Source organism: Balearica regulorum, chromosome 3 (assembly GCF_011004875.1).
Source record: "Balearica regulorum gibbericeps isolate bBalReg1 chromosome 3, bBalReg1.pri, whole genome shotgun sequence".
In the NCBI taxonomy this organism is placed as follows: Eukaryota; Metazoa; Chordata; class Aves; order Gruiformes; family Gruidae; genus Balearica; species Balearica regulorum.
Window position 1 is genome coordinate 104002806 of NC_046186.1, and position 23265 is coordinate 104026070.

The 23265-nt window shown below is 35.8% G+C and overlaps 1 protein-coding gene across 1 annotated transcript in view; it reads right to left on the reverse strand.

The window, feature by feature from the left end:
- Positions 1-23265, reverse strand: part of GPATCH2 (G-patch domain containing 2) — a 119288-nt gene that overhangs the window by 77216 nt on the left and 18807 nt on the right. Inside the window, exons 4-5 of the mRNA XM_075749281.1 lie at positions 19484-19666; positions 18283-18362 (exon numbers count right to left, since the gene is read on the reverse strand). Coding sequence (XP_075605396.1) covers positions 18283-18362; positions 19484-19666 — 263 coding nt within the window. The remainder of the gene's footprint in view (positions 1-18282; positions 18363-19483; positions 19667-23265) is intronic.

The following is a 23265-nucleotide window of genomic DNA, read 5'->3' on the forward strand; positions in this document are numbered from 1 at the left end:
GTTTCTGCAAATGAATTCAAGTTTGTAGTAATTTTAAATTGGCCTACAACTTTGATCATAACAAATTAGTGCTAATAAGGCCAAGTGTTCGTTCACCATGATGCCATGCTAAATTTGTGATGAAGGGTAAAAGACTGATTATTATTTTACTTTTAAGTACAGCAAGAGAACATTAGAACCAAGAGCCAGTATTAAATCATTCAAACTGGATTTCAGCAATTGCTATGTTATAAAGAGTGAGAAAACATTCCTCCTCTTTTCCTCTCCATTTCCTGTAAACACTGACCAGTAATATGTTCATTCCTAATAGCCAACCCCTATCTGAAGCTAAAATCTAAATATATAAACTCATAAACAACTCCTGGGATATGGCTGTGGGTAACAAAATACAAAGGTGTTTTAAGAATTGCCACTAAACTCCACCGGAATGCACAAACCCAAAAATATACTATTATAGTTACCAAGTCATAGCATTTCAGATTGCTGTAACCGCCCAGGAAGCTGGCCTGGTATCCTTTAACATGACAGTGAGAAGTGTATTTAATGTATCGCTACTGTTTTTTTAAAAAGGTTTCTCATGTGACATTTTAAGTTGAATAGCGGATTAAATAAGAACATTATTCATATTCTTGCCACTAAAAGGGAAAAATGCAAAATATCATAAGTATGTTGAAAGCAACTGCACTGTCTTCCTCATTATTTGGGTTCTATCTTCAAAACCAGCTTTCTCTCTCAGCCTACACACCCATCCCGTAAGAAAGTTTTTGCTGTACTTTGTGTAGTGGAAAAAAAAAAATCTGACCTTTCCTGGCAAGCTGCCACAGATTTTTATCAAAGGCTTAAGAATTTTCCACTTCGAATGAAAGAGGGTTGCTGGTTACAACACTCCATCCCCTGCAATCCATGTAAATTCCCTCTGCTGGGATGACTGTCTTGAACTGGTCTCTGGAAGCCCAGAGCTCATAAGGCTCCTACACCGCTACGGCATTGTGTTCGGTGGGTGCAGGCTGATGCATTGTCAAGCAAGGGCTGTTGTTGCTTTTTAGTCTCTGCTGTTACCGCTCTCTAATGGCAATGTGTAAGTAAGCATTAGGATTACTGTGATAAATAGATTTATTGAAATTACCACCAAAACCAGTACAAGCAATGCCAGTAAGGAAGGAAATAATGATTGTAAAGAATACTGACACAAAGACCCAAAAAGAAAGTGTCATGAAAATGCCGAAGAAAAGACATGAAGAGAAAATGCCACGAAATGTTTGTGGGAAATGAGACTCCAGGAAACAATATACATGACAATACAGCAGGTGGCCTGCCCTCTGTTTCCTCCTCCAGAGCTGCCTCTGCAGCAATACTAAGTGGTAGTCCAATGCAGGACTGATGCAAGAGAGAAGGTGGGGGGGGGGGGGGGTTCTGGCTTATTTTTTGTCTTAAAACAATTAAGACAGACATTTTTAGCTAATACAGAACTCAACATTCATACCAAATACACGAAGCTTAATAGTCTGGAGTCATATAATGTGTGTCTCCATGCAATGGGTTACGTGATAGGAAATGGAGCACCATGGAGGCTGCTGCCAGTGAGCTGGCACTTTATGGGGTGCCTCTCCTAACATGCATAAGTCCATTGAGTCCTAAGGAACAATACACAGATTTTCTGTCATTTCTGGAATTCGTACATCTAAACCAGGTAGGAAGAGGCCTAACTGGTCAAGTCTGGCAACTCAGAATGCCAGGGATGGGAAGAAAGCACAGCTCCTTGCTAGAAACACAGGTGATACCAATACCACAGCACCAAGAATCAGACTCCTAGAAATGAAAGCCTCAAGGACTAAGATTTGACAAGGCTGTTTTCATTGTTTTACAAGATAAACACACCTTATTATTTTAATTGTTTTTAGTAAATATAAGTAATACTTATTAAATAAAACACTTAAGCACAGAGAAACATTCTGCATTTGCTTCTGGCAACACAGACTATCATCTGAATAACACATCAGCAAGAACAACCTTTTCTTTCACCATACCCCCATTTTAAAATTCCTTTATTTAATAAATATGCATCTTTCTGCTACATGCTCTACATCAAAGATTTTCCCTTGCTCTACTTAAAGCCCATGCACTATAAACCCTATTCTGCGTCACCGATTTTAAATTTCATCTATAAAAGTCATTTTACATATACTACAAATAACAATACATGCCCCAGTTTGAATATTAAAGCTGTAATTCAATTTCAAGGTTCTTCTGACAGTATTCCAGTATCGTTCTTTTTTTCAAGATGCTACTTGAATCCTTTTCAGTAAATTCACAAACCACCACAAATCAATAGCTTAAAACAAGATATATCGCATCACGAACTTCCCTAGAGCTTATTGCTATCCATTCAAACAGTACTGAGAACTTGGTTCTATAGTATAATAGAAATTAACAAAAATAGTTAAAATTAATAAAAAAATTACATGATTCCATGTTCATAATCCATACCCTACACACATTCTTTACAACTTGCTATGCAATTTCTTCTTGCATTCCCATCAAATGGAAACAGATAGGTAAGTTTATCCTGGGACTGTAGTACTTAGTAGACATACATGTATACTTAATACTATTCTCTTTATGCTAACCCAGAGCCTTATTCCTGTGAAGAGAGTTTACTACTATATTGTTTGTTCCATAAAAGTCATTGGTCTGCTTGTGCTTTCACAACATAATGTTTTAGCTTGGTTTTCTGAGAAAAAGGAGACCTGCATAATTATCTGCAACTTTTGACCTCCTAGCACTCCCTCACCAGCTTTTAAGCCCATTAGCAAGTTTCAGCTGGCTCTAAAAGGAGAGATGTCTTAAAAATAAGTTTGCATTTGTGACACTGAATGGGCAGAGACACCCAAATCAGTGCCCTCACCCCAGGGAGAAATCAGCACGAACTCAGCTCACACAGGAAGCCTGGAACAATTCACATCACACATTGCCCCTTTTCAAACTGGCAGTTAGGAGTCATGAGGATTGTATGCACATATGCGGGTGTAAAGAGACATGAACTGTGGGTATCGTTGAGAAAAGACTGAAGTAAAAAAAAAGGAAATGAGAGCTAAGGTTACTGCAGCTAAGGGATTTTTGTAAAGTGGAAGTAGAAATAAGTCCTTAAACTAGAATTCTTCGTGATGGTCAAGAATTTTATTTGCTAACTGCATTTTATATACTGCCAACATGCAAACAGGCATTTTGTTAAACCTTCAACCTCTTGAAAATGGCTGTTCAGAGTCTGCTATGTGAAATCTAACACAGTAAACATATACACTTCAGTTTTTGAAAGTCCTAGAAGCATCACTCATTTTTCCAGCCCACAAAACCAAGTCAGTGCTTCCCAATATAAACAAAAATACATATGGAATTCAGAGACATCCACAGTCAGAAGAGCACACCAATTGATTAATACTTGGCCAGAACATCACTTGGCAAGAGAAAGACACACAAGGATCATAAGTAAAGGACAGGTATAATTCATAGTTCTAAGGTCAACCTGCTTCACGTGGAAGAGCTTAAACAAATTATAACAAAGCACACGGCTAAACACTGGGACAACTTCAGTAGGGTTCTCCATAACCTCAACCTTCCACAACCTACCTTCCTGCTGCATATGACAATCTCACAGTAATGCCTGCCAAAAGAAAACTGCCTATCTAACCTCATTCGTTTGACAGCTTTCAAATCAGCCATTCCTGCACAGTATGTGAGACCCTGCCAAACTCTGAGGAGATCCTTGACCAGTTGTAATTGGTACTGAGAGAATTAATGAGGATTCCAGTTCGGGATTATCACTTTTGTGAGAGAAGGCTTAAACTGCCTGGGATTTGCCAGCCTTCCCCAAATTGTTCTTCAATGACAAGTTCTGAAGAATATAGATGCTGCTGCTCAAACAACAATAAGCAATACTTTTTTGTCAAGCCACAGAACATCTGGATGATACTAAACAACACTGGACATGCAGATCAAAAAGACTGATCTATACAAAGCAGATTGCCTCATAAACTTTAAGAAGAATGATGTACAAACCTAGACAAGAACCACCAGCTTCCTCAGAACGCTCAGACGACATGCATTAAGGAAAGCACACAAAGCTTTAAAAAGTCTATTCTGAGAGAATTTGCGCCAGGCATTTTGCCAAAGGATAGATCATTAATGGTTTCAATGATCTCCCTTTGGAGAGGGGGCTGCCAAGACAAATCCTCTTAGTTATACTAGAAAGGTTAAGTGAGGTCAAAGTCCCACCTCTCCCCAGCTGCAGGCACTTCACCAGTTTGATAATTTTGATAAAGAAATAAATGAATGCTTTAGGTGTTTACAATTAATTAGTCTGATGCCAGCAGAGTTTCTAATAACCAGTATTATACTTAGGTTTGTGTCTGCTTTGATTAGGTCTCTTAACAGCCGACCAGCTCTGTCACCCTACTGGAATAATCTATTTTGCGCAAGTCAAGGCCATTTGAGACCTCTGGGCTATGTGTACACTGACAGCATGGCTGGCCACTTTCAGCTCCTCCAGCAAGACAGTAAAATAAAGGGGACACCAGATGTACCTGAATCTCCAGGCAGTTTTCTGTATCCCTTTAGGTTAAGGTAGACAAGAGAGCCTGTTTATTTTCTTCAGAAGGCATAAGAAATAGTTGCGCTTGGTAACACACTTTGAAAGCCACAGACAGCAGCGATGGACAATACCTCTAGGATATTATTTACCTTCCAAAGCAAAGTGTCAAACATTCACCTGTAAGCTAAACATTTCTACACACAGGAAGCAAGAATTAGTCATCTTTCAAGAATAATAGTTCTACAGTTGATCTTATGGCAACAGTCATAACTGAAAATTGAATGGAATCATTATAACATTGAGTATCCTATCAAAATAGTTAGCTGCAATGAGTACTGAAAGCCACTGATTCAAACATTTTCTGCACAGTGCAATATTCCCATTTTGAGATTAAGTTTCCTTGCCTTAGTAATTAAATGGAAGGCCTGCAGAAGAAACATCCAAAAGAAATCCAGAACTTTTGAACGTAAAAACCCACAACATTAACAGAAGGGTCACCAGTTTCTCTCAAAGAACCAGTAACAAACAGTACTTCAATAGTCTGCAATAATCTTGGATAATTTTGCTAACATTTTAGTGAAAGCTCTCTTTGAAATTAAAGTATTTTCTACTCTCATCATCATGGTAAACTGGCAGACTACAGATATAATCAATGCAATCTAATAAAATATAGTAGTTTCGTATTTATTAACCTAGTATTAAAAAAACCCCAACACTAAATGATTACAGACCTACTTCTCCAAGGTCCCACAACCTCTCGATACATGACTACAACTAAAAGCAGGTAGTCATATTGAAGCTTTCCGTGTTCATGAAGGATTTCAGGTCTGCTGCACTCTAAGACTGCTCAACAGCTCTGACCATACCACCCCCAGTAACAACTCCCCTGAAACAAGCAAAGCATGTACAAATATCCCTCTGCAGAAAAAAAAAAAAAAAAAAAAGGAAAAATAATCCCCTGACCAAAACTTTGAAAAAACACCCAAGCTGGTTGCTTTTTATGAAAGCACCTTTCCCTACCCCATAACATCTAAGAGAAAGAAGACTATAACAGAACATCTGGACAACCACTTTGCTACATTAGTAGCAAACTCTGCTTATGTTTTGACATTTTGTGTTGCTTTACTGTACACACATCTCAATTTTTTTTTTTTTTGCAGAAGTTGTGCTCACTATAGGACAGTCTTCTGATTTTGAAGAAAACACATTTGCACTGAAAAGATACAAGAATTCTCTTCCATGCAACATATGCGCTTTCTGAAATAAAGAATCCCAGCAAACAGTAAAGTCTGAGCAAAGAAGGTATAATGAAGTACTAAGAAAATTATGTTTTTAAGTTAGAAAGATTTTACACAAAGTTAAAATGATCAAGTTTCTGATATGACAACTGTTACTTCTCTGAGTTCATTTACAGTCTTGCATCAGTTTACTCCATTAAATATTCATTCTATCAACTACGCCTACTAATGCTTTGCTAGCTTCTTTCCTCTCAGGCACTTCTTCCAAGCACAGAAGAACATGGCAAAAATAGAGTTACTCTTTCTATGGATCACGCATTCTCAGGCTGTTGGTAACTTCTTTCTGGATCTTGCCAATTATTAGTAGCAGTTAGGTGATCTCCACTGTGCCGTGGCAGTGACAAATACATATTTAAAGCAATTAAAACAGACAACATTTATAACAATTTGGTAAAGGACAAAATGAACATACACTATACCTCTGTTAGGTTCTTCCTCTAATTCTATGGTAGCTTACTCTGCCTTTCTCATATGCAGGCTGTAGTTCTACAGAGTACCTACCTCAGAATAAGAGTCCTAAGGGGACTCCAGACAGATTTATATAACTGCTGGAAACTCAGCTTTGTTACAAGTGGGTTTGATTATTTTTTGTAACACACACTATTATAATTGGAAATAGAGTGGTACTGGGTAGCACTGATTTTGACATTTTAAAGAGGCAATCTTTACTCAACTTACTCTTGAAGAATTTATCAAAATACATGCCTTATGACACATGTACCCCTCAGTAGTACTCTGAGTATTAGATTTGTATTTGTACCTAATTAGAGTAAGGCTTAACAAATGTGTACAGAATCGTACTTCCACATAAAAATAAGAAATTAACTTGAGAGGGACATGACATATTGACACTATTTTTAGATGAGGCAGGTAAAGACCTGTAATTAAAGCCTGATCTTTGCCTAAGAAAACATCTGTTTTCTTCACTGTGTAATTAGTAAAATTAATGAATTCCAATCCATCCACACAAATGATTTTTTAACTCTGAAATCAATCACTTTAAAACCCAGGATACTTTCATCTACACAAATTTACCAATAAGTGATACTGTAGATCAGGTTCAAATTATGAATGTAATTTTCTTCATAGCTATGTTTGAAACATTTGCTAACCCTCTCCCTCTATTCTGCCAAAGTTGACATTGACAATATAAACAAAACAGGTTTGCGCATTAAGAAATCTGATATGGCTACATACTAGATTAAGCTTCTCATACATAATTCTTGTCAGAAAAGTGACTAAAAGATCACATTGTTTAACTGGATCAGGACAGGAAATATGCTTATTGGTAGATTTTTTAAAAATTAAGACTATCCTTCTCTGACACATTTTATTATATACAGAGCAGGGAACTGCTGAACAGTGAACACAATTTCACAACACAGATTAGCAGATCAATCATTAGAGAAAGCGATGAAAAATTTCTTTTCAAATATTTTCTTCTTAACAAAGGTGTTACTTTTTAGGAATGTGAAGTAGCAGATGACCACACTTGAAGAGGTCAGCCTTGGATAACTGCAGACAACAGACAAATAATGGGAAACACACAGTGTGCTTTAGTGATCTCCAGTACTATCATTGTCCTGCTGCTATAAAGGGACAAAAGGAAGCTTCTGTCATACACGGTATGGTCACAGCTGGATTCTAACTCAAAAGGGCAATTCTGATTGTGCGTACTACAAATCTTTGGCCAAAACCTACGTATCTGTTCATTTACTATAGCTTCTTCAATCTTCCTCTTTGCATCAGGGAGATGTGCAGGAGAAACCAGCTAACAATCTTATAAGTACTTGTTTTATGAATCTGGCCCTCAGTCAAGAAGTTGCAGTGAAAAGTCTTTTAATCACCTTCTGATCAGAATTTACTGGATTGTATCTAAGTTCAAGGGTATTAAAATGTGCAAAGGAGACTATGAAAAAATGGCTAGGTTATAGATTTTAACTTCTTAACTAGAAAATTGACTCAATATAGATTTTCTAATTTACAATGAATCAAAAGAAAAAAACATTAGACATAGCAAAAGTGGCACAAATGTATCAAAAAGCAAATGAATAAACATTTGAAAAGATTTATTATTAGAAATTGTAATAAATTTTGGAAAGATGAATCGATTTTAGTTAAAAGGTATAACTGACAATTTATTGGGCGGGAAGATGCATTATTTTCCAATTGTTATCCACCTACAGTAAAACTGATTTGTGTCCTATTGTATTTTATGGAAAAGGAGAGAGCAACTTTCAGTGATTTAGATTAAATGTATTAATCATAACCAGGCACTGTGAACTATATATCTACTATTAAAGAAGATTTTTGACATTTAATTCTGTAGCAATATTTTGGCTCTGTACCACTCTTCCTAAATCCAATTCCTGCTACAGTTGGCAGATTTCTCCCTTTTAATTTTATGGGGCTTAAAGTAGCATTTAACCACCCATGCGGTAAATAATGCAGGATTAGAAATATTTAGTGTTTTGTTTCCCTTTGAAGAGTACTAATCCATCAACCCCCAAATATTTTTAAAACATTTTCCACATTCTAGTAATATTTAATGTAAGATGCAGTAAAACAGCCTATGTAAATGAAGCTGTTTTCCTGAAATAAGAAAAATCACATCAAACCCTAAAGAAAATATACATATACATCACTGATACAGGGGAATTCATTTTATAAAGATATCAGTTTGTGTACAAAGAAAACTTTAATAAATCTTTCAAAGTTTTAAAATATTATATACAATGCAACTATTACATAGTTTCTTCTCGACAATGACAAAATATAGTTAAGTGTTCCATTCTCCTGAACAAGGGATAACAATATATTTTGACATATTTCTGCCCAACTTAACACTAAAATGCTAGCTTTTATTTATGCAAATCCCCCCCTCGTTTTTATGCAGTCATTTCCCATCTTTTAGTTAAATGCTATATTGCACTGCATGGGAAAGCTGCCTTATGGAAACTTCTAGCAGGCAATGTTCTTAAAGTTATTCTACGTACTGCAACTTGTCTTAATTTGCCTTAGATCTACACCAATGCTTAGATTCCAGAGTTTTAAAAAACATGAACAAAAGAGAAAGTAGTATGGTAACAAAAATCTCTATCACCATATGCATGCTTTCTTTTTCAAAGCGTAACAGCATGACATAAAACAGGAAAAAGGTTTCTTTTTCTCCAGTTTGACTCTATTGTATAGAGAATAAAAATGCAATCTACTGTAGGCCTACTGTATCTACCTGTTTATGTCTTTGTAAAATAAGTCTTTTAGAACTAAGAAATCAAACAGGAAGGGGTCAGGGAGAAGGGAAAATGGGACACATTTTATCTAATGTTCTTTACGGTGAATTTCACAAGTGTTTAAAAAAATATACATCTATAGCAGGACAGTTCCAACAGAGTTTGCCCATCAGCTAGCAGTAAGAAAACAACTGCCTAAATAAACAATTTTTAGTTCTCTGAACTGAGGATAAGTTTATTGCTTGACCTTTAAAACCATAATCTGCAGGAGTGCTAAGTCAAGGCTGAGAAACAACAGAGTAAGTGACTCATACTTGTGAACGCAGGTTTTAAAATCACCTGTCAAATGAGGAACTACTTGAAGTTAATAGTGAGAAAAGAAAAAACAAATCACAACAAAAATCAGATCATCAGAAGCAAGTAAGAGTTTGCCAAATCAAACTGCAAGAGGCTGAGTTTTTGAACAGTAATCAAAACCGTTGGACTGAAAGGGTTCACTTGATCAATTATAATAGGTTACGCTTCACCTGGAAAAGAAACTAAAAAAGCAGCTGCTGTGTCCTAACTGAAGGAACAGTAATTAAAAAGCAAGGACCAACACTATCTTGAACCACTCCAGCTGGAAATGCCAATGTTAACAAACCTTTTCTTGTTGTCCTCTTTATTCTGATATATGATACGTACATCGGAAATTGGACAAATGGTTTAAGTACACACAAAACAAAGATCACTATGCTTTTAAAAAGATCAGACCAACGTTACATGTAGGGTTTTCCACAACATCGAGAGATCACTAAACAGAGGAGCTTTGAATTTTCCTGTGCCTCACCTCACAACTCAGTGGTATTAATTTACTGATTACCTTCAGGAAATAACCTTTCCAATCTAGGATTGCTTATTACCACTTATTTAAAGTTAGCATTGCAGTCTCTGATATTGGATAAACATGTTTAAGAAGGTATTCACTCCTGCAACTCATTCAATTTGAAGATCTCTCAGAAACACATTAAAGCCTACAGTTCGATAAAGGGTCTCTTCTGCATTCAGTTACATGTTTACTTGCTGTAAATACCACATGATAACTACCAGAAGAGACAGTCCCTAAGAAGTTTTGAGTACTTTCTTCACTCCTCAAAACTACACTCTCAATATGCACATTTGATTTTCTTATTTCAAGAAACAAAATGGTAGCAAACATGTCATTTTCCAGCTAAGTCACAGGTAAATTCAGCTACAACCACTGTGGTTCACTCCACTTTAAGGTTATTTTTAACAGGATATAGAACATTGTCTTTACATCTAATCAAAGTCACAGCAATCAAACAGAATGGCAGGGAAGTACCTCTTCATTCCTGTATCATATCTCACATTACAAAAGCAGCAGAGTAATTTTCTTGGGCGATTCAATTTCCATACAATGCATCATGTCTGTTTGCTGCTTTATTTTCTGTGCTGTATTTGGAAGTTATTTGATATATGCATCTCCATGACAAATTGCTGGAGAGGACACTAAACATCCACTTTAATTCACTGTTTTTACAGCTGCCTCTTACTCTGCGTACCAGCCATATAACTATATGGTAAAAAACCACCCCACATTTTAAGTTGCAGTTTGTATTTTTGCTTTTGTTATAAATCAAACAAGATTAAAACATTTTAATTCCCCATCTTTTCCTTATAGAAAATATTTGAATGATAAGCTGCTAAATGATATTGATCACTTTTCAGACGAGGTTTTTTTAGTATGTATTACATAAAGCTAGAACAGAGCTAGTAAACAAAGGAGTGCATCTGAGTATAAATTGTGTATCTCAGAACAAGGCTGGAAGGTTACTATCAATAGGCTTAATCTAGATGTCTAGAGATAGGCAGAGTACTTCTCCTAGAGATCTAAAGTGCCATTGTTTTCCCTATAGATGTCCACCGTATGAAATGCAACTGAAAAAACATATGGACTGTTTTCAAGGTGTTCTATCAGTAGCCCTCATTCTCCCACACCACCTATTCTAGGCAAAAAGACAAAGTTTCCCATGGAGTGGAAAACCTACCTGTGTGAATGAGTTACTATAGTTTGAATTAGGAAGACAGTTTGACCAGTTTAGGAGTTGTATCTGATCTTGTACTTGCTTTCAGTTTAAAAATGCTAAACAGTGTGTTAACTGAAATCACTGTCATGATTTACTTGACACTTATGATCTTACTACAGCATAAATGAGATGTTGCTCATCAGCTAAGCCACGGTATCTGTGCATGTGTTCCTTACCTACTACACATATACTTTTCTGCCTATCCTCAGCATTAAATGATCAACTCCCCCATCTAGCACAATACAAGGAAACACAACTCCTAAGTTGACTCTGGATACAAGACGCTGTTTTACCATTAATGCTTCAAAACACTGCTATTGAGCCATTAAGAAGTCTCTGGAAGAGACATAACTGAGTGAAATTTTTGCAGGAAAAGATGCTAAACCAAACCACATTTAAAGACAAATTCTTTCCATTAGAATTGCATAAAATATCAAAGAACCAATATGGACTTAGGAAGTCAAAGCAAGTAAATTCCAAATGTCTGCAGACGAAACATTTCTTGCAGCCAGACACCACAAAGGGGGATTTCTTTGTGAGAAGCAGCAGAAAACAAGAGGAATAATTATGCTGCCTCCTATTTTGAAGTCAGACGTTTTTAAAATCATTATTATCTGTAAGGAGTGCTGTAAAACTGTATTAAATCTGTTTTCAAGACAGACACTAACTGAAGAATAAAAGGGATATCATTATGCTATTTGCCCTGGTTTAAAAGTAAACTTAAGTGAAATTGTAGATGACTATCATTTGAGCAGTTGGGTTAAGGTGAATTACAAGGAATACTGCTCAAACTAACAGTTCTCAGCACTTGTCACCATGAATAAACCACAAGAGGCATTTAAAAAACAAACAGCACATTTGGCATTTCTGAGACTAATGCTGGAGGGCAATTATTTTGCTGAAGTGGAATGCTGTTTTTGACACTATACTTGAAATGAGACTCCAAGAAAAGAGACTAAGTCCCCACATTCACTTTAGAAGACAGAAGTTAATCTTTGATATCTTAATGGTATGCTTTGATTGTCCCAGCAGGTGAAACGTACCAAGAAAAACCATTGCCAGCTCTGTTGCACAGAGTATCTGTTTCAGTATTTATACTTACAAGATAGCTTCCTTTTGTTGATAAAGTACAATTGTTACCTCTAAGCTATTAATTGCTCAATGTATTTAAACTATTTTGTTTTCTTGATAGGCATACATTTCTTAAGAACAAAACTAGGCCACAATTCAAGACTATACATTCTAATTTACAAGATAAGTGATATAGAAGAAAAGAATAAAACAAACATGCTCACCTTCACCAGTTAGTGCCTTTACAACTATTACAAACCAGCTGAGGATTTCTCTAGCTATTTTAATTGTGACAGAGGGATTTTACACTTAGGCAACAGAACTAACAACAAAACTGAACAACCTTAGATTTGTTGAAATCTAAACACTTGATCTTTGAGTTACCTGTAACTCCATTTCGGCTAATAAACTGCAGCTTCAAATGCGACAGAAATGCTGTGTACTATTTGTGCCTGTTTAGTGGTTTGATGACACAAAGATGATCACAGATTTTCATTAGATAATTACAAGTGACACAAAAATCACTGTCAGTTAAAAAAAACCACAGGTAGTAAGGTAGACTTTATTAAACCATGAGGATCTCATAAATGATAGGTAGAATTCAAAATACTTTGGAAAAATGACAACTATACTGACAAAACTGATCTACTCATTCTAATGCTCTGCCTTGAACAATCACAAGATTTAACTGTGCCCTAATATAGGTATCACCATTGGTGACACCAGTGATGGGAACCACTTTGAGAAATACTGAGCTACTATGAAACATGGTACAGGTATAGTTGTGATTCTTTTGATGAGTAAGTATGCTAAGCTATTACTAAAGTCACTAAGAAACTTTCACTCTTCCATCAGGTGCTTACCGTGGCAGGGGGAACAACTTATATTAAGCTTGCATCAGTGTAAGTGAAAGCTTTAGCAAAAAACGCATCTGAAAATTAATTTGTGGAAGAAAGAACCTCTTACTATGCAAAATACATAGCAGGTGTAAGAACAGTAAGCAGTTCCCCCCAAAAAAATTAGATACATGGAGTTAAGAACATCACAGATAACTCATCATCCCCAATATTTACATCCCATTTTTGAAACTTACATTGTTCATAATGGGGTTTTGAAATCTGACAGAAGCATTTTTTCCCCCCTTTGTTTTCTCATAAAATAAAGCTATTTCAACATGACTAAGTTCTGAAGTCTGGAAGAGTGTCATTTGACTCATTGCTTGGGAAAATTGTGGCATTTTTGCCAATAGTGACTGAACACTGGAAGAATCAAAGGTGGAGCCTAAACTGCCATCACAACAGCAGCTCCTCTGCTAACAACCTGCATTTTTCTGTCTGAAAAACCATATCTGCAGGAAGCACACAAGTACAGGAGTCCACCCACTCCTCATGGAAATTGTAAAACTAAGGTTACTGAGTTAACTAGAGCGATGATTAAAACAGCATGACTTATTCACTACATTTTGCATAAGCAGATATAAATTTAAGACAATTACAAACAAGGAAAGGTTTTAAAATATAAAAGCACAGCAAGAAATGCTTTAAATAGCTGAAAATATTTTTGATGATGGGAAATCTTAATAAAACCCCCATTAGAAAAAAACCCAAAAGCCCCTACCCTCCTACCCACTTAAAGGAAAATTAATTCAGAGCTTTAGCAGTGTAAGGTTTCAAAATGCCATCCTCAGATAGAGGCCTAATATTCCTGATATTGAACAAGTGAAAATCTGGAATGCAACAGGACATCATCTAATACCACTCACATTTCCACAGAGTTTGACCTAGAGACCATTGCTCCAAATAACAAGTGTCATTAACTGACTAATTACAACCCCACAAGTAAGTTATTTCATGCACCTCACTGAAACAGAATTGTTTCATCCGACTGTATGCCACACATCCAGCGTAAAAGAATTCTCCACAACACCACATCAACTTTAACATGAGAAGCAGTGTTCCTCCAAAAGTTGCAGAGCATCCATAAAGAGGCTTCTGTCCAATACTATAAAAACAACATCCAACTTACTCTTCAAGGACACATTCCTTAGATCTGTAACAAGGTTTCTTATCTAATACCATTTCACTCAATTTCCAAAATATTTTGACAATAAGAAAAAGATTCATTAAAACACCTGTCTGTTCCTTCAGTTAGAAAGAACTTAAACAGAAATGTTTGATTTGATTTTACATTTTGAAAGCAGTTAAAAAGCAGAAGTGCTCAACACATCTTTTCTCTTCACATCAATAGAACAGTAGTTATCTGACAACAACTTTTTTGAGAAAAGCTCTTATCTTTCAATTTTTGAAAAAGAGTCACAGGATTTGACAGAAATACCCAGACACCTTCAGATAATAGGTCTTGGAAATGTCACTTTCATTCTTTACGTACTTTTTGAATAATTACAACTATGTTAAGCTCAACAGTACAGTTCTGCAAAAAGAAAAAAAAATCCATCCCAGGAGTGCAAGACTTAAAATAGGCTGTCTTTAACATCACGAAATCAAAACCGACGACCTAAAGGTGATGGATGGAAAAACTGGCAGAGTCAAAAGAAAGCATTCTTTTTATTGGTCATATTTTTTGCATTTAAGTCCAGTGAAATCACTTCCCAGTTTCTAGCCCAGACAAGGAATCCAGGCAGGAAGAGATGACACATAAGAGTCCTCAGACAAAACTCTACAATGTCTCTCCCTGTCTCAGAGAAGGAACAGTATCTAGAACTACACAAGGAACAGCTAAGACAGCAGCACTGATTTTTAAAACCTTCACTTATTTGTATGGAGGAGTTGTAAACAAAAGTGAGATTTTTCAGTCATTGAGTACTAAGTTGGCAAAACATTTTGAAAGAAATGAAAAAGCAGCCACATTCTATTTTCACTAACTATAATTATTAACTTTTTTTTTTAATTAGGGCTTTTGTGATCTCCCCAGGAATTCATGTGAAAAAAGCATGGTGGCCTTAATCATGGAAGATAAAGAGTTTATCTAGTATTCCACATCATAGAAATGAACCTTCACATTTCCAATTAATCTAAAATGTTAGATTTCTGATTTTATTCTGCTAAATACCAAAGTTTCATATGTAATTTGTTGGAAAGGACAGAGATATAGTAGTATACAAATTACATGGAAGTCTATAAACACACACAGAAAAAAGGCTGGACAAAAAAGCATTCCTTCTAGGAAATCAGCATTTCATTCACAGAACACTACTTCTAAATTGTAGAACTTTTGCCTCACATAAAAGACTGCAGGGGTTGGGAATAGTTGATCAGGTCACATAAAACTGCAGAATTCAACCAAGCACAGTAAGATTTCATGCAATATACCTTATTAAAAAAGTACATTAAATACTGGTATGGTATAAAAGTACATGTACCATGTTTCTGATTTTAAAGTTGCTACTAGCAACTTGACACAGGCAGGACCAAAAACATAGTGCATTAGAAAAGCCACATGTTTTTCTATTTCTTTTCAAATAATAGTTCTGTTACAAATGATGCTGCCACAAAACAAAGCAATGAAGACATGAAAAACCAGCAATATAACTGTATGCCAACATATATGACTGACAAACCATTTAATTACGGATTCCATAAAAAAATGTGCCTATCTTAAGTAAATTGGACAATCCAAAGTATATAGGCCAGTTGTGATGAATATTTTTTTTTTCATTTCCTTGCTCAGCTTTTTCAGTTGTCATTTGCTGTATGAAAACTCATTCAACCTGCACATTGGATTAGGCAAGGATTTTCACAGTATTTGCATGCTAGGTTTTTTACTTCTCTCTTGCTTGTCCAGTGTTGTATGATCATTAAAAAAGTGTGTTAATTCAAACACAGTATACTTGATAACAGAAAGACTCATGAGTTTGTGCAAATTAAGCAACTCATCACTGAAATGCAGGAAAAACACCTGAACATAATCTAAGTGCCAGCTGTGGCTACTTCAAATGAAAGTTCACTAACTGGTCCACAAAGAACAGCATTTTTTCCTCTAATTCTCAACTACCACTGCTTCTAGAAACTGTGGTACAAAAATGACGTAAGCTGGCAGTTTCCTTGGTATATAGCAAGTAATATTCACATTCTTAGCCTGATGTTTCTCTTACAAGAAAACACCCAAATAGTTGGGCATTAAACACTTTTTGACAGAGGATGACACATCCTTAGACTGAATACAGGATATAATGCATGCCGTTTACGTAGTGTATCTCAGTAGGCAACTCCATTTTTTTAATTTGTCTCCCTTTAAAGCCCGTGTAAAAGCAGCGATACAGACAGACTCCTCACTATTAAAAAAGAATTAAGTCACACTGCAACTCTGTTCAATGAGTTGAGTCTGCAGTGTTCTTTCCTCAGGATATTAATCTTTCTAAAAGCATTCTTGCTCTTCCTCACTGTTACCATTTAATAGCAGTAATTACTTCTTGTTCTGTGTTATCAGATGTCACAGGTATTAAATGACTTTTTTCTTTTGCTCATTGGATTGAAGTATCTAAAAAAGATTTTCTTTAAGAAGCAATCACTGACAAAAGGAAGCACATGAGCTCTGGCTTATATAGCTACGTTTGCAAAGACAGATGCAGCAGATGAGACCACAAACATAAATAGTCATTAAGAAGGTCAGAAAACTGCATCTGAAGAGCCAACTGCACATCCACATTCTATATATGCACTCCCACCTAAACATAGTGGCTTAGAAGGTACATGCACATGTCAACCCTGTTTCACAACACTATGTAAATGATATATTTAATAACTGCAGGTAACTGAATTATCAGGCTTTAGTAGATTGGCTTGCATTTTTGTTACAAAGGGAACTACGATACCACCTTTATAGGTGAGATATCCTGACTGGAAGGCAAAATGGGCTCCTAAGGACAATCCAGAAAGTGTAGCAGAAAATAAACATTAGGATTTTTTATTATATACATGCATTCACAGTATATCTTCATCAATTGAAATTTAATCACCTTTTTACAATTTAGAGGAAAAGGCAGTTTTTAGGGTAGTTAAGCCATGTATCATCAATACCATGAAGCCAACCTATCAGTTATAATAGCTCCTATAAAATACCAGAGTGAAATTGCAATAAGCCTAGAAAATGGGCTACAAATCCCAGATATGCTCAAGCAAGCACTGAACCAAAAATAAAAATAGGTAGATAGGAAACCAAGAACTAGATAGCATTCATCTAATTCACGACCACTAGCAGCAGAGATCACAGGCCAAGGTTTTAAAGCATCTTATTCGGCTCCAAATGGCAATTATTGGACAGGGACTTCAATTATAGAAACCTTCCCTCTTCAAAATGAGTTAAATTTCTAACAGTTCCTTTCTGTTCTCTCCGCATATAATAGCTCTTGCATTTCTCAGAAGCACTTTATTTTGTTTAGGCAAATCAAAATTTGAAAACATTTAATGTTCTCAAAGAACATCAATGTTGTAGTATTTATCATGCTGGAATATGTTTATTATACACTGATAAGATTCTCTCACATTATCCTCTTCCGAACACTATTCTGATAGGAAAGGAATAGAATGCACTACAATCAATACATTTTAACATTTTAAAGCATCAAGTCTCTCTTCTCATGCCCTCCTCCAAAGAACAAATTCTTAAAAATTCATTAGAATCTTATTTTAGGAAAAAAAAAAAGCTATGGGAAAATGCAATTAGATTGTACAAAACTGCAAGGACAGTTGGATTTTTTTTCCTTCACTGACAAGCATTGCTCCTAGAGCTGAAGGCACTGAAAACCCCCAAACATCTCATTTGTAGTCACAGCCTTAGAACAGACTCAGTCCAAAGGAATGCATCATAATATAGTACTTTCAGCATCAGAAAAACTTAAAATAACTTTGGTTTGATTTTCATTGTAAGAAGGAAAAAAACATGTATTCATACAGACATAAGATATATATTGAAAATGTTAAATAATGCCCTCCCCCAAAAACCTCTAAGAACTGTGCACATTAGCTTACACAAATAAAAGCACCTACCAATGCATTCTGATTTCCTGAAGCCTTTTTTATGTTTCTTGCTGGCATTCCATGAAGATGACTAAATCTACTCTGGAAACCTACAAAAAGGAAGTACAAATTGATTTAAGAATACTTCCTATACCATATAACCAATAAAATTCACCATTACATACCAATCTATTCATCTGATTTCAATTAAACAAAACCATCTTAATATTGTCAAGAATTGTACTGGTGGAAACAGAGCACAGAACGGGAAAAGTGAGAGAAAAGCTAAGTCGTCATGAAAATGAACGTTTCCACAGATATTCTTACTACCATCCTGGTTCTATGCACAGTTGGCTGCATAAGCAGAGCATACTGAACTACAGTAAGAAAGTGATTTTTGCATCACTTACAACTTCATTAGTACTAGAAAACGTTACATCTGGTAAATATGTAGAGACCAAGTCCTCAGAAACAATTCCAAGCATCTGGAAAATAAGCCTCACAAAAGAATTCAATACATTTAGTGTGCAGAGTAGTTTAAAAGTGATTTGACCACTGCTCATATAAAAGATTTGTATTTGAATGTGAAAGGAGATCCTTGAGGTAGCGGGAAGGTACAACAAAATTTTTTGGCAGCAGAGGTCTGACAACTTCAATCTTTAGACAAGAGTGGGTTCCTAGCTGTAAATGCAATCTAATACTGGTACAACTTGCCGAGGACACACTGGATCCACAGTCGTTTAAAGTATTTTAAAGAAAAAAAGATATTTTTTAAGTTACAATCTCAATCCTTGTTCTAAAGGAACCCTTCCCTCTTCTCTACAAACAACATGGCCCGACTAAAGCAGAGCAGATGGTCACACTAGTCTTTCCAGCCTTCGAATTAATGAACTTCTGTAGAATTCTAAATATTATCACAGAAGCCAGGAACAAAATGGAATATAAAGATTCACTTTAAATAACATTTAATAATTCTCACTGCAAACATCAAAATAACGAATATAAGAGTAGGCTATCAAAATGAGCCAAGTTTTACACTTTCTGACTTTTCTAATAATTGACTTTTAAAATTATTTCTCTCTAATGATATCTTAAAAAATAAATAGTTCAAGGAAACAAACTGGTAACTCCAAGATCTTGCCAACATTTTACATATTTTGTATAATCCACAGATATCTTTCTACTGTACCCAACTGAGTCTAAAATTTGCATTTGCTTGATTGCTACTTACCTCTCCTCCCTGAACGGGACATAAGAGGGAAAGTACCAGTTAAGATACTTTCAAAGACTGGATCAGGCAATTCTCTCTCCAGTTCTGCAGAGTCTTCTTGTTCCCACCATGGAATGACCCCCGTAATTCCACATGCTCCACCAGATTCATTTTCATGAAACCAATCACTCTGCTCATCATCACCTGTGTGAGGGCATCCCCCCAAGCCCCCCAAAAAAGAGGGAGGAGCAGAGAAGATAAAAATCATGTTACCATAAAAAACACTGACAGGACAATTATTTCTTTTGCTTTATAGCTGTGTAACAATTACTTGTACATAGCACTTCGATTTGGAAAATGTTTCTCAATAGCATGACAAGCGCTGCCGTCAATGAAACTACATAAAATGTAATGTTTTAAAACCAATTTACAATAGTGAAAAAACAATAAGAAACTAGTTAATCCTTTGGCAATAACTGCGGGGAAATCCATTTAAGTTACTGCACTTTACATATTAACAAAAAACAAGCCTTAATCTCCTGCAGGGAATTAAAAGGTATAAAACTGTGAATCTAGTTCTTTGCAGCTGATAATGGTATATAATTAGCTTAATTTCATGATTTGTATGGCTAGTAAAAGGGGAAAACAATCATGAACAGATGTGACTAAATGAAGTTAATCTGATTAAGTTCATTTAGAAATAAGTTTTGAAAAAGTTGATTTTAAATGAAAACTGACAGTATCATGTGATTGAGAATTATACTGCATTATACAACAAAGCTGGTCATTTTTACTGACAATATTTATAGATGTACTATTTAAATATCTAGATTTAAAGTCAAAAGTAAGACAAGACTGAAAATCTGATCTTAAGCTTAGCTCCTAAACACACTGGCAGCTAAAAATAAATTGTTATGCTTGCTTTAAAACATGTTCTTTTATACAAATCAGGTATAGAAGATCAGAAAATATTTTCATAAGACATGGCAAATTTCCTTTCTTACACCGAAAACCTAGATTTCAAAGTATGCACTGTATATTTTAATTCTACTTCACAGTAGCCAAACCATGCCTCACTATTTCTGCATATAAATTATTTGGCATTTCAGTTTTTAATTAGGCAAACCTAAGCAAGACACAAATGCAAGATTTTAGACAATTTCCAAGAACAAAAAAAAAAATCAACGTAAAATTTCATTGACACTCAGCTCCACAATGGGAATATACAAATAATGAAAACGCAAGCCAAAATTTGAGGAAAAATAAAATTCAACACACTTTCTCCAAATAAATTGTTGCAATGAAAAGAATACTTCAAGACCAAGTACAAGTGAAAACGGGTGTAAACATTCGTCAGGACAAGCACTTCAAGAAAATACAGAATAATTAAGGCCTCTCACTGGTCACTTGCATGTGAAGTGTGATTCTTACATCTTTAATAATCACTCCTAGACAACAGGAACTTTTAGATGGAAGAAAGGAAAAACAGAGGTGAAAGAGATATATAGGTCCAAATAAGATTTAAGTTTCTTTGTGTTCCTGGAGCATTTCAGATTAGTCTCCATGTTTATTCTAATCCTCATTTATAGTTACGACATTTCACAAAGGTGTTCACCATTAACTCTAGCCTCGTTTCATTAGGTATGGTTTCTTTGGAGGATGTCTAAGAGTACTTAACAGAGACAATGGTGGTGGAGGGAGAATCACACCTTTTCATTAGATTCATTAGAGTCTGAACTCCTTTGTTTTGATCTTCCAAACTTTTATGTAGATACACTTTGAATAATTTGTCATGAGATTCATCATAAGATGAACTCAAAAGAAGTCTTGTTACACATAATTCAGCTATGAATAATTCTGAAATTGGGTTTCACAATCAGGTCAAGGACAGAAGCCTATAAGAGGTATGCTTGGAAGAAAGCCCTAGAATTTAAGACTGGGTTGGTGGATTGCAGGATAAGGCAAATAGTGGCTATGGAAAGACACTAGTATCTTTGCTATATGCCCAACAATGGTTCTTTGGGGAAAAATAATTACTTTTCCTTTTTGTGCAATAGGAATATTAGTATGTTAAGCAACTATCCGTTAAGACATCTTACTTGTTACACTATTATACACTTCCCTAAGCACTTGTGTTGCTTACTGCCAAAGGTAGACTTAAGATCTGAACCTCATAGGCCTTTCCCACATGACAGCAGAATCCAGGTATACCTGGTTTTTAGCTTCCTTGTCTGTGCACTTCAAACAACTCTGAATTCTTTTACTATTTTCAATCACATTATCACCTTGAGGCAAGCATAAGCCTATTACTACTATTCTCATCCAGGTGAGAGCAGCCACAGGCATTTTGTTTAACAGCTGCTCCACCTTGAAGGGATTCAAAAGGAGTCCAGGAAGACCACTGCATTTAATCACTTCCCGACCTCATACGTATAGGCAATATACCAAACTCCTGAGCAGGGAGGTCCCTCTGTTAACCAAGTACTTGGACTTTATCCTACTTAATTTGCAGCTCTCAACAGGCGACACAGTATCCATACTGAATGGATTTGAGAGAATTAAAAATTCAAAGCAACATTTTTGACTTCAAAATACTTCAAAAGATTCATTACGCTGTCCTTTCCTCTTAGGGATGCTGAGTCAGCACAGGGCTACAGCAAGTGATCCTATTCTTCCAAGCTACAGGAAAGGTAAAACAACCTCCAGATCTCCGGAAACTGATCTCTGAGCCCACGCATTCTCCTAGCCACAAATTTAAAATACAACAAACTTGTTTGCGGGTAATGCTAATGCTTAAAGGAATTACATCAAAGCAATTTACTTTCAATTATAACTGTACTGATCAGTACAAAAAAATAAAATTGATTTAAGGCTCAGAAATTACAACTTCAATACTAAAATTTCAAGATGCTTCAGTTCCTGGCTTTATTTTTCAGCGTTCCCCTCCACAAATTACTGTTTCCCTAATTTTCACTTATATTATTGAGTCTACATATTTATCTAATTACCACTCCTTCATGTTAAATTACTTGCCTTCCTCTAAGAAGTTTCAAAAGTGATTTATGTGGGCTTCTTGTTTCTCTATGGACACAGATCCCATTTGCATCACCATCAGTTTCAATTTCAGAATAGCTTCACCTAAATCTTATTTTGGCTAAAGCAGTGCAGGACTATAACAAACAGACTTTCCACTGCACACAAATAGATTTTTCTCCCTCTTCCTAGTTTTCTTTTATTTTGAAACGGCCAGACTACCCTTCATAGCAGTCACATATGGTGTACGTGTACTTGCTTGTAACAACCACAACCTACTTTGAGAGGCTACCATGAAAAGAGTTTGGCATTGGTGTCCTATAAACACCACTTGATATTGTGCTGCTCCATTATCCATTAACGCATACACAGAGAACAGCAGCACATGGACTGTAAATACCTTAGGATGTTAGTCTCATTTCCATGATCAGTGTACCTCTTTCTAAGTAAAAAAACCCCACTGCTAACAGCTGTAATAATAATTTGGAGACATCACAAGACTCACTATAACACATACAGGGAATTTCAGGAAAGCAGAAGCTGAAGTTAGTCATCCACAGAGGCACACTGCATCTTGCTCTTTGTGCTCTACAGAGCTACCTTGGCAAAAGGGACAGCAGCACATCATTCAGACACCATGCAATTGAAGCAGCTAGTTGTTCTAATTCAAGCTTGGAAACTTCCCATGCAGACCTCCTCCCACTCCTCCCACCCAATGTAATATCATACCCTGCTCTAGATTAGGAGGACTGTACATGTGTGTTAATAAA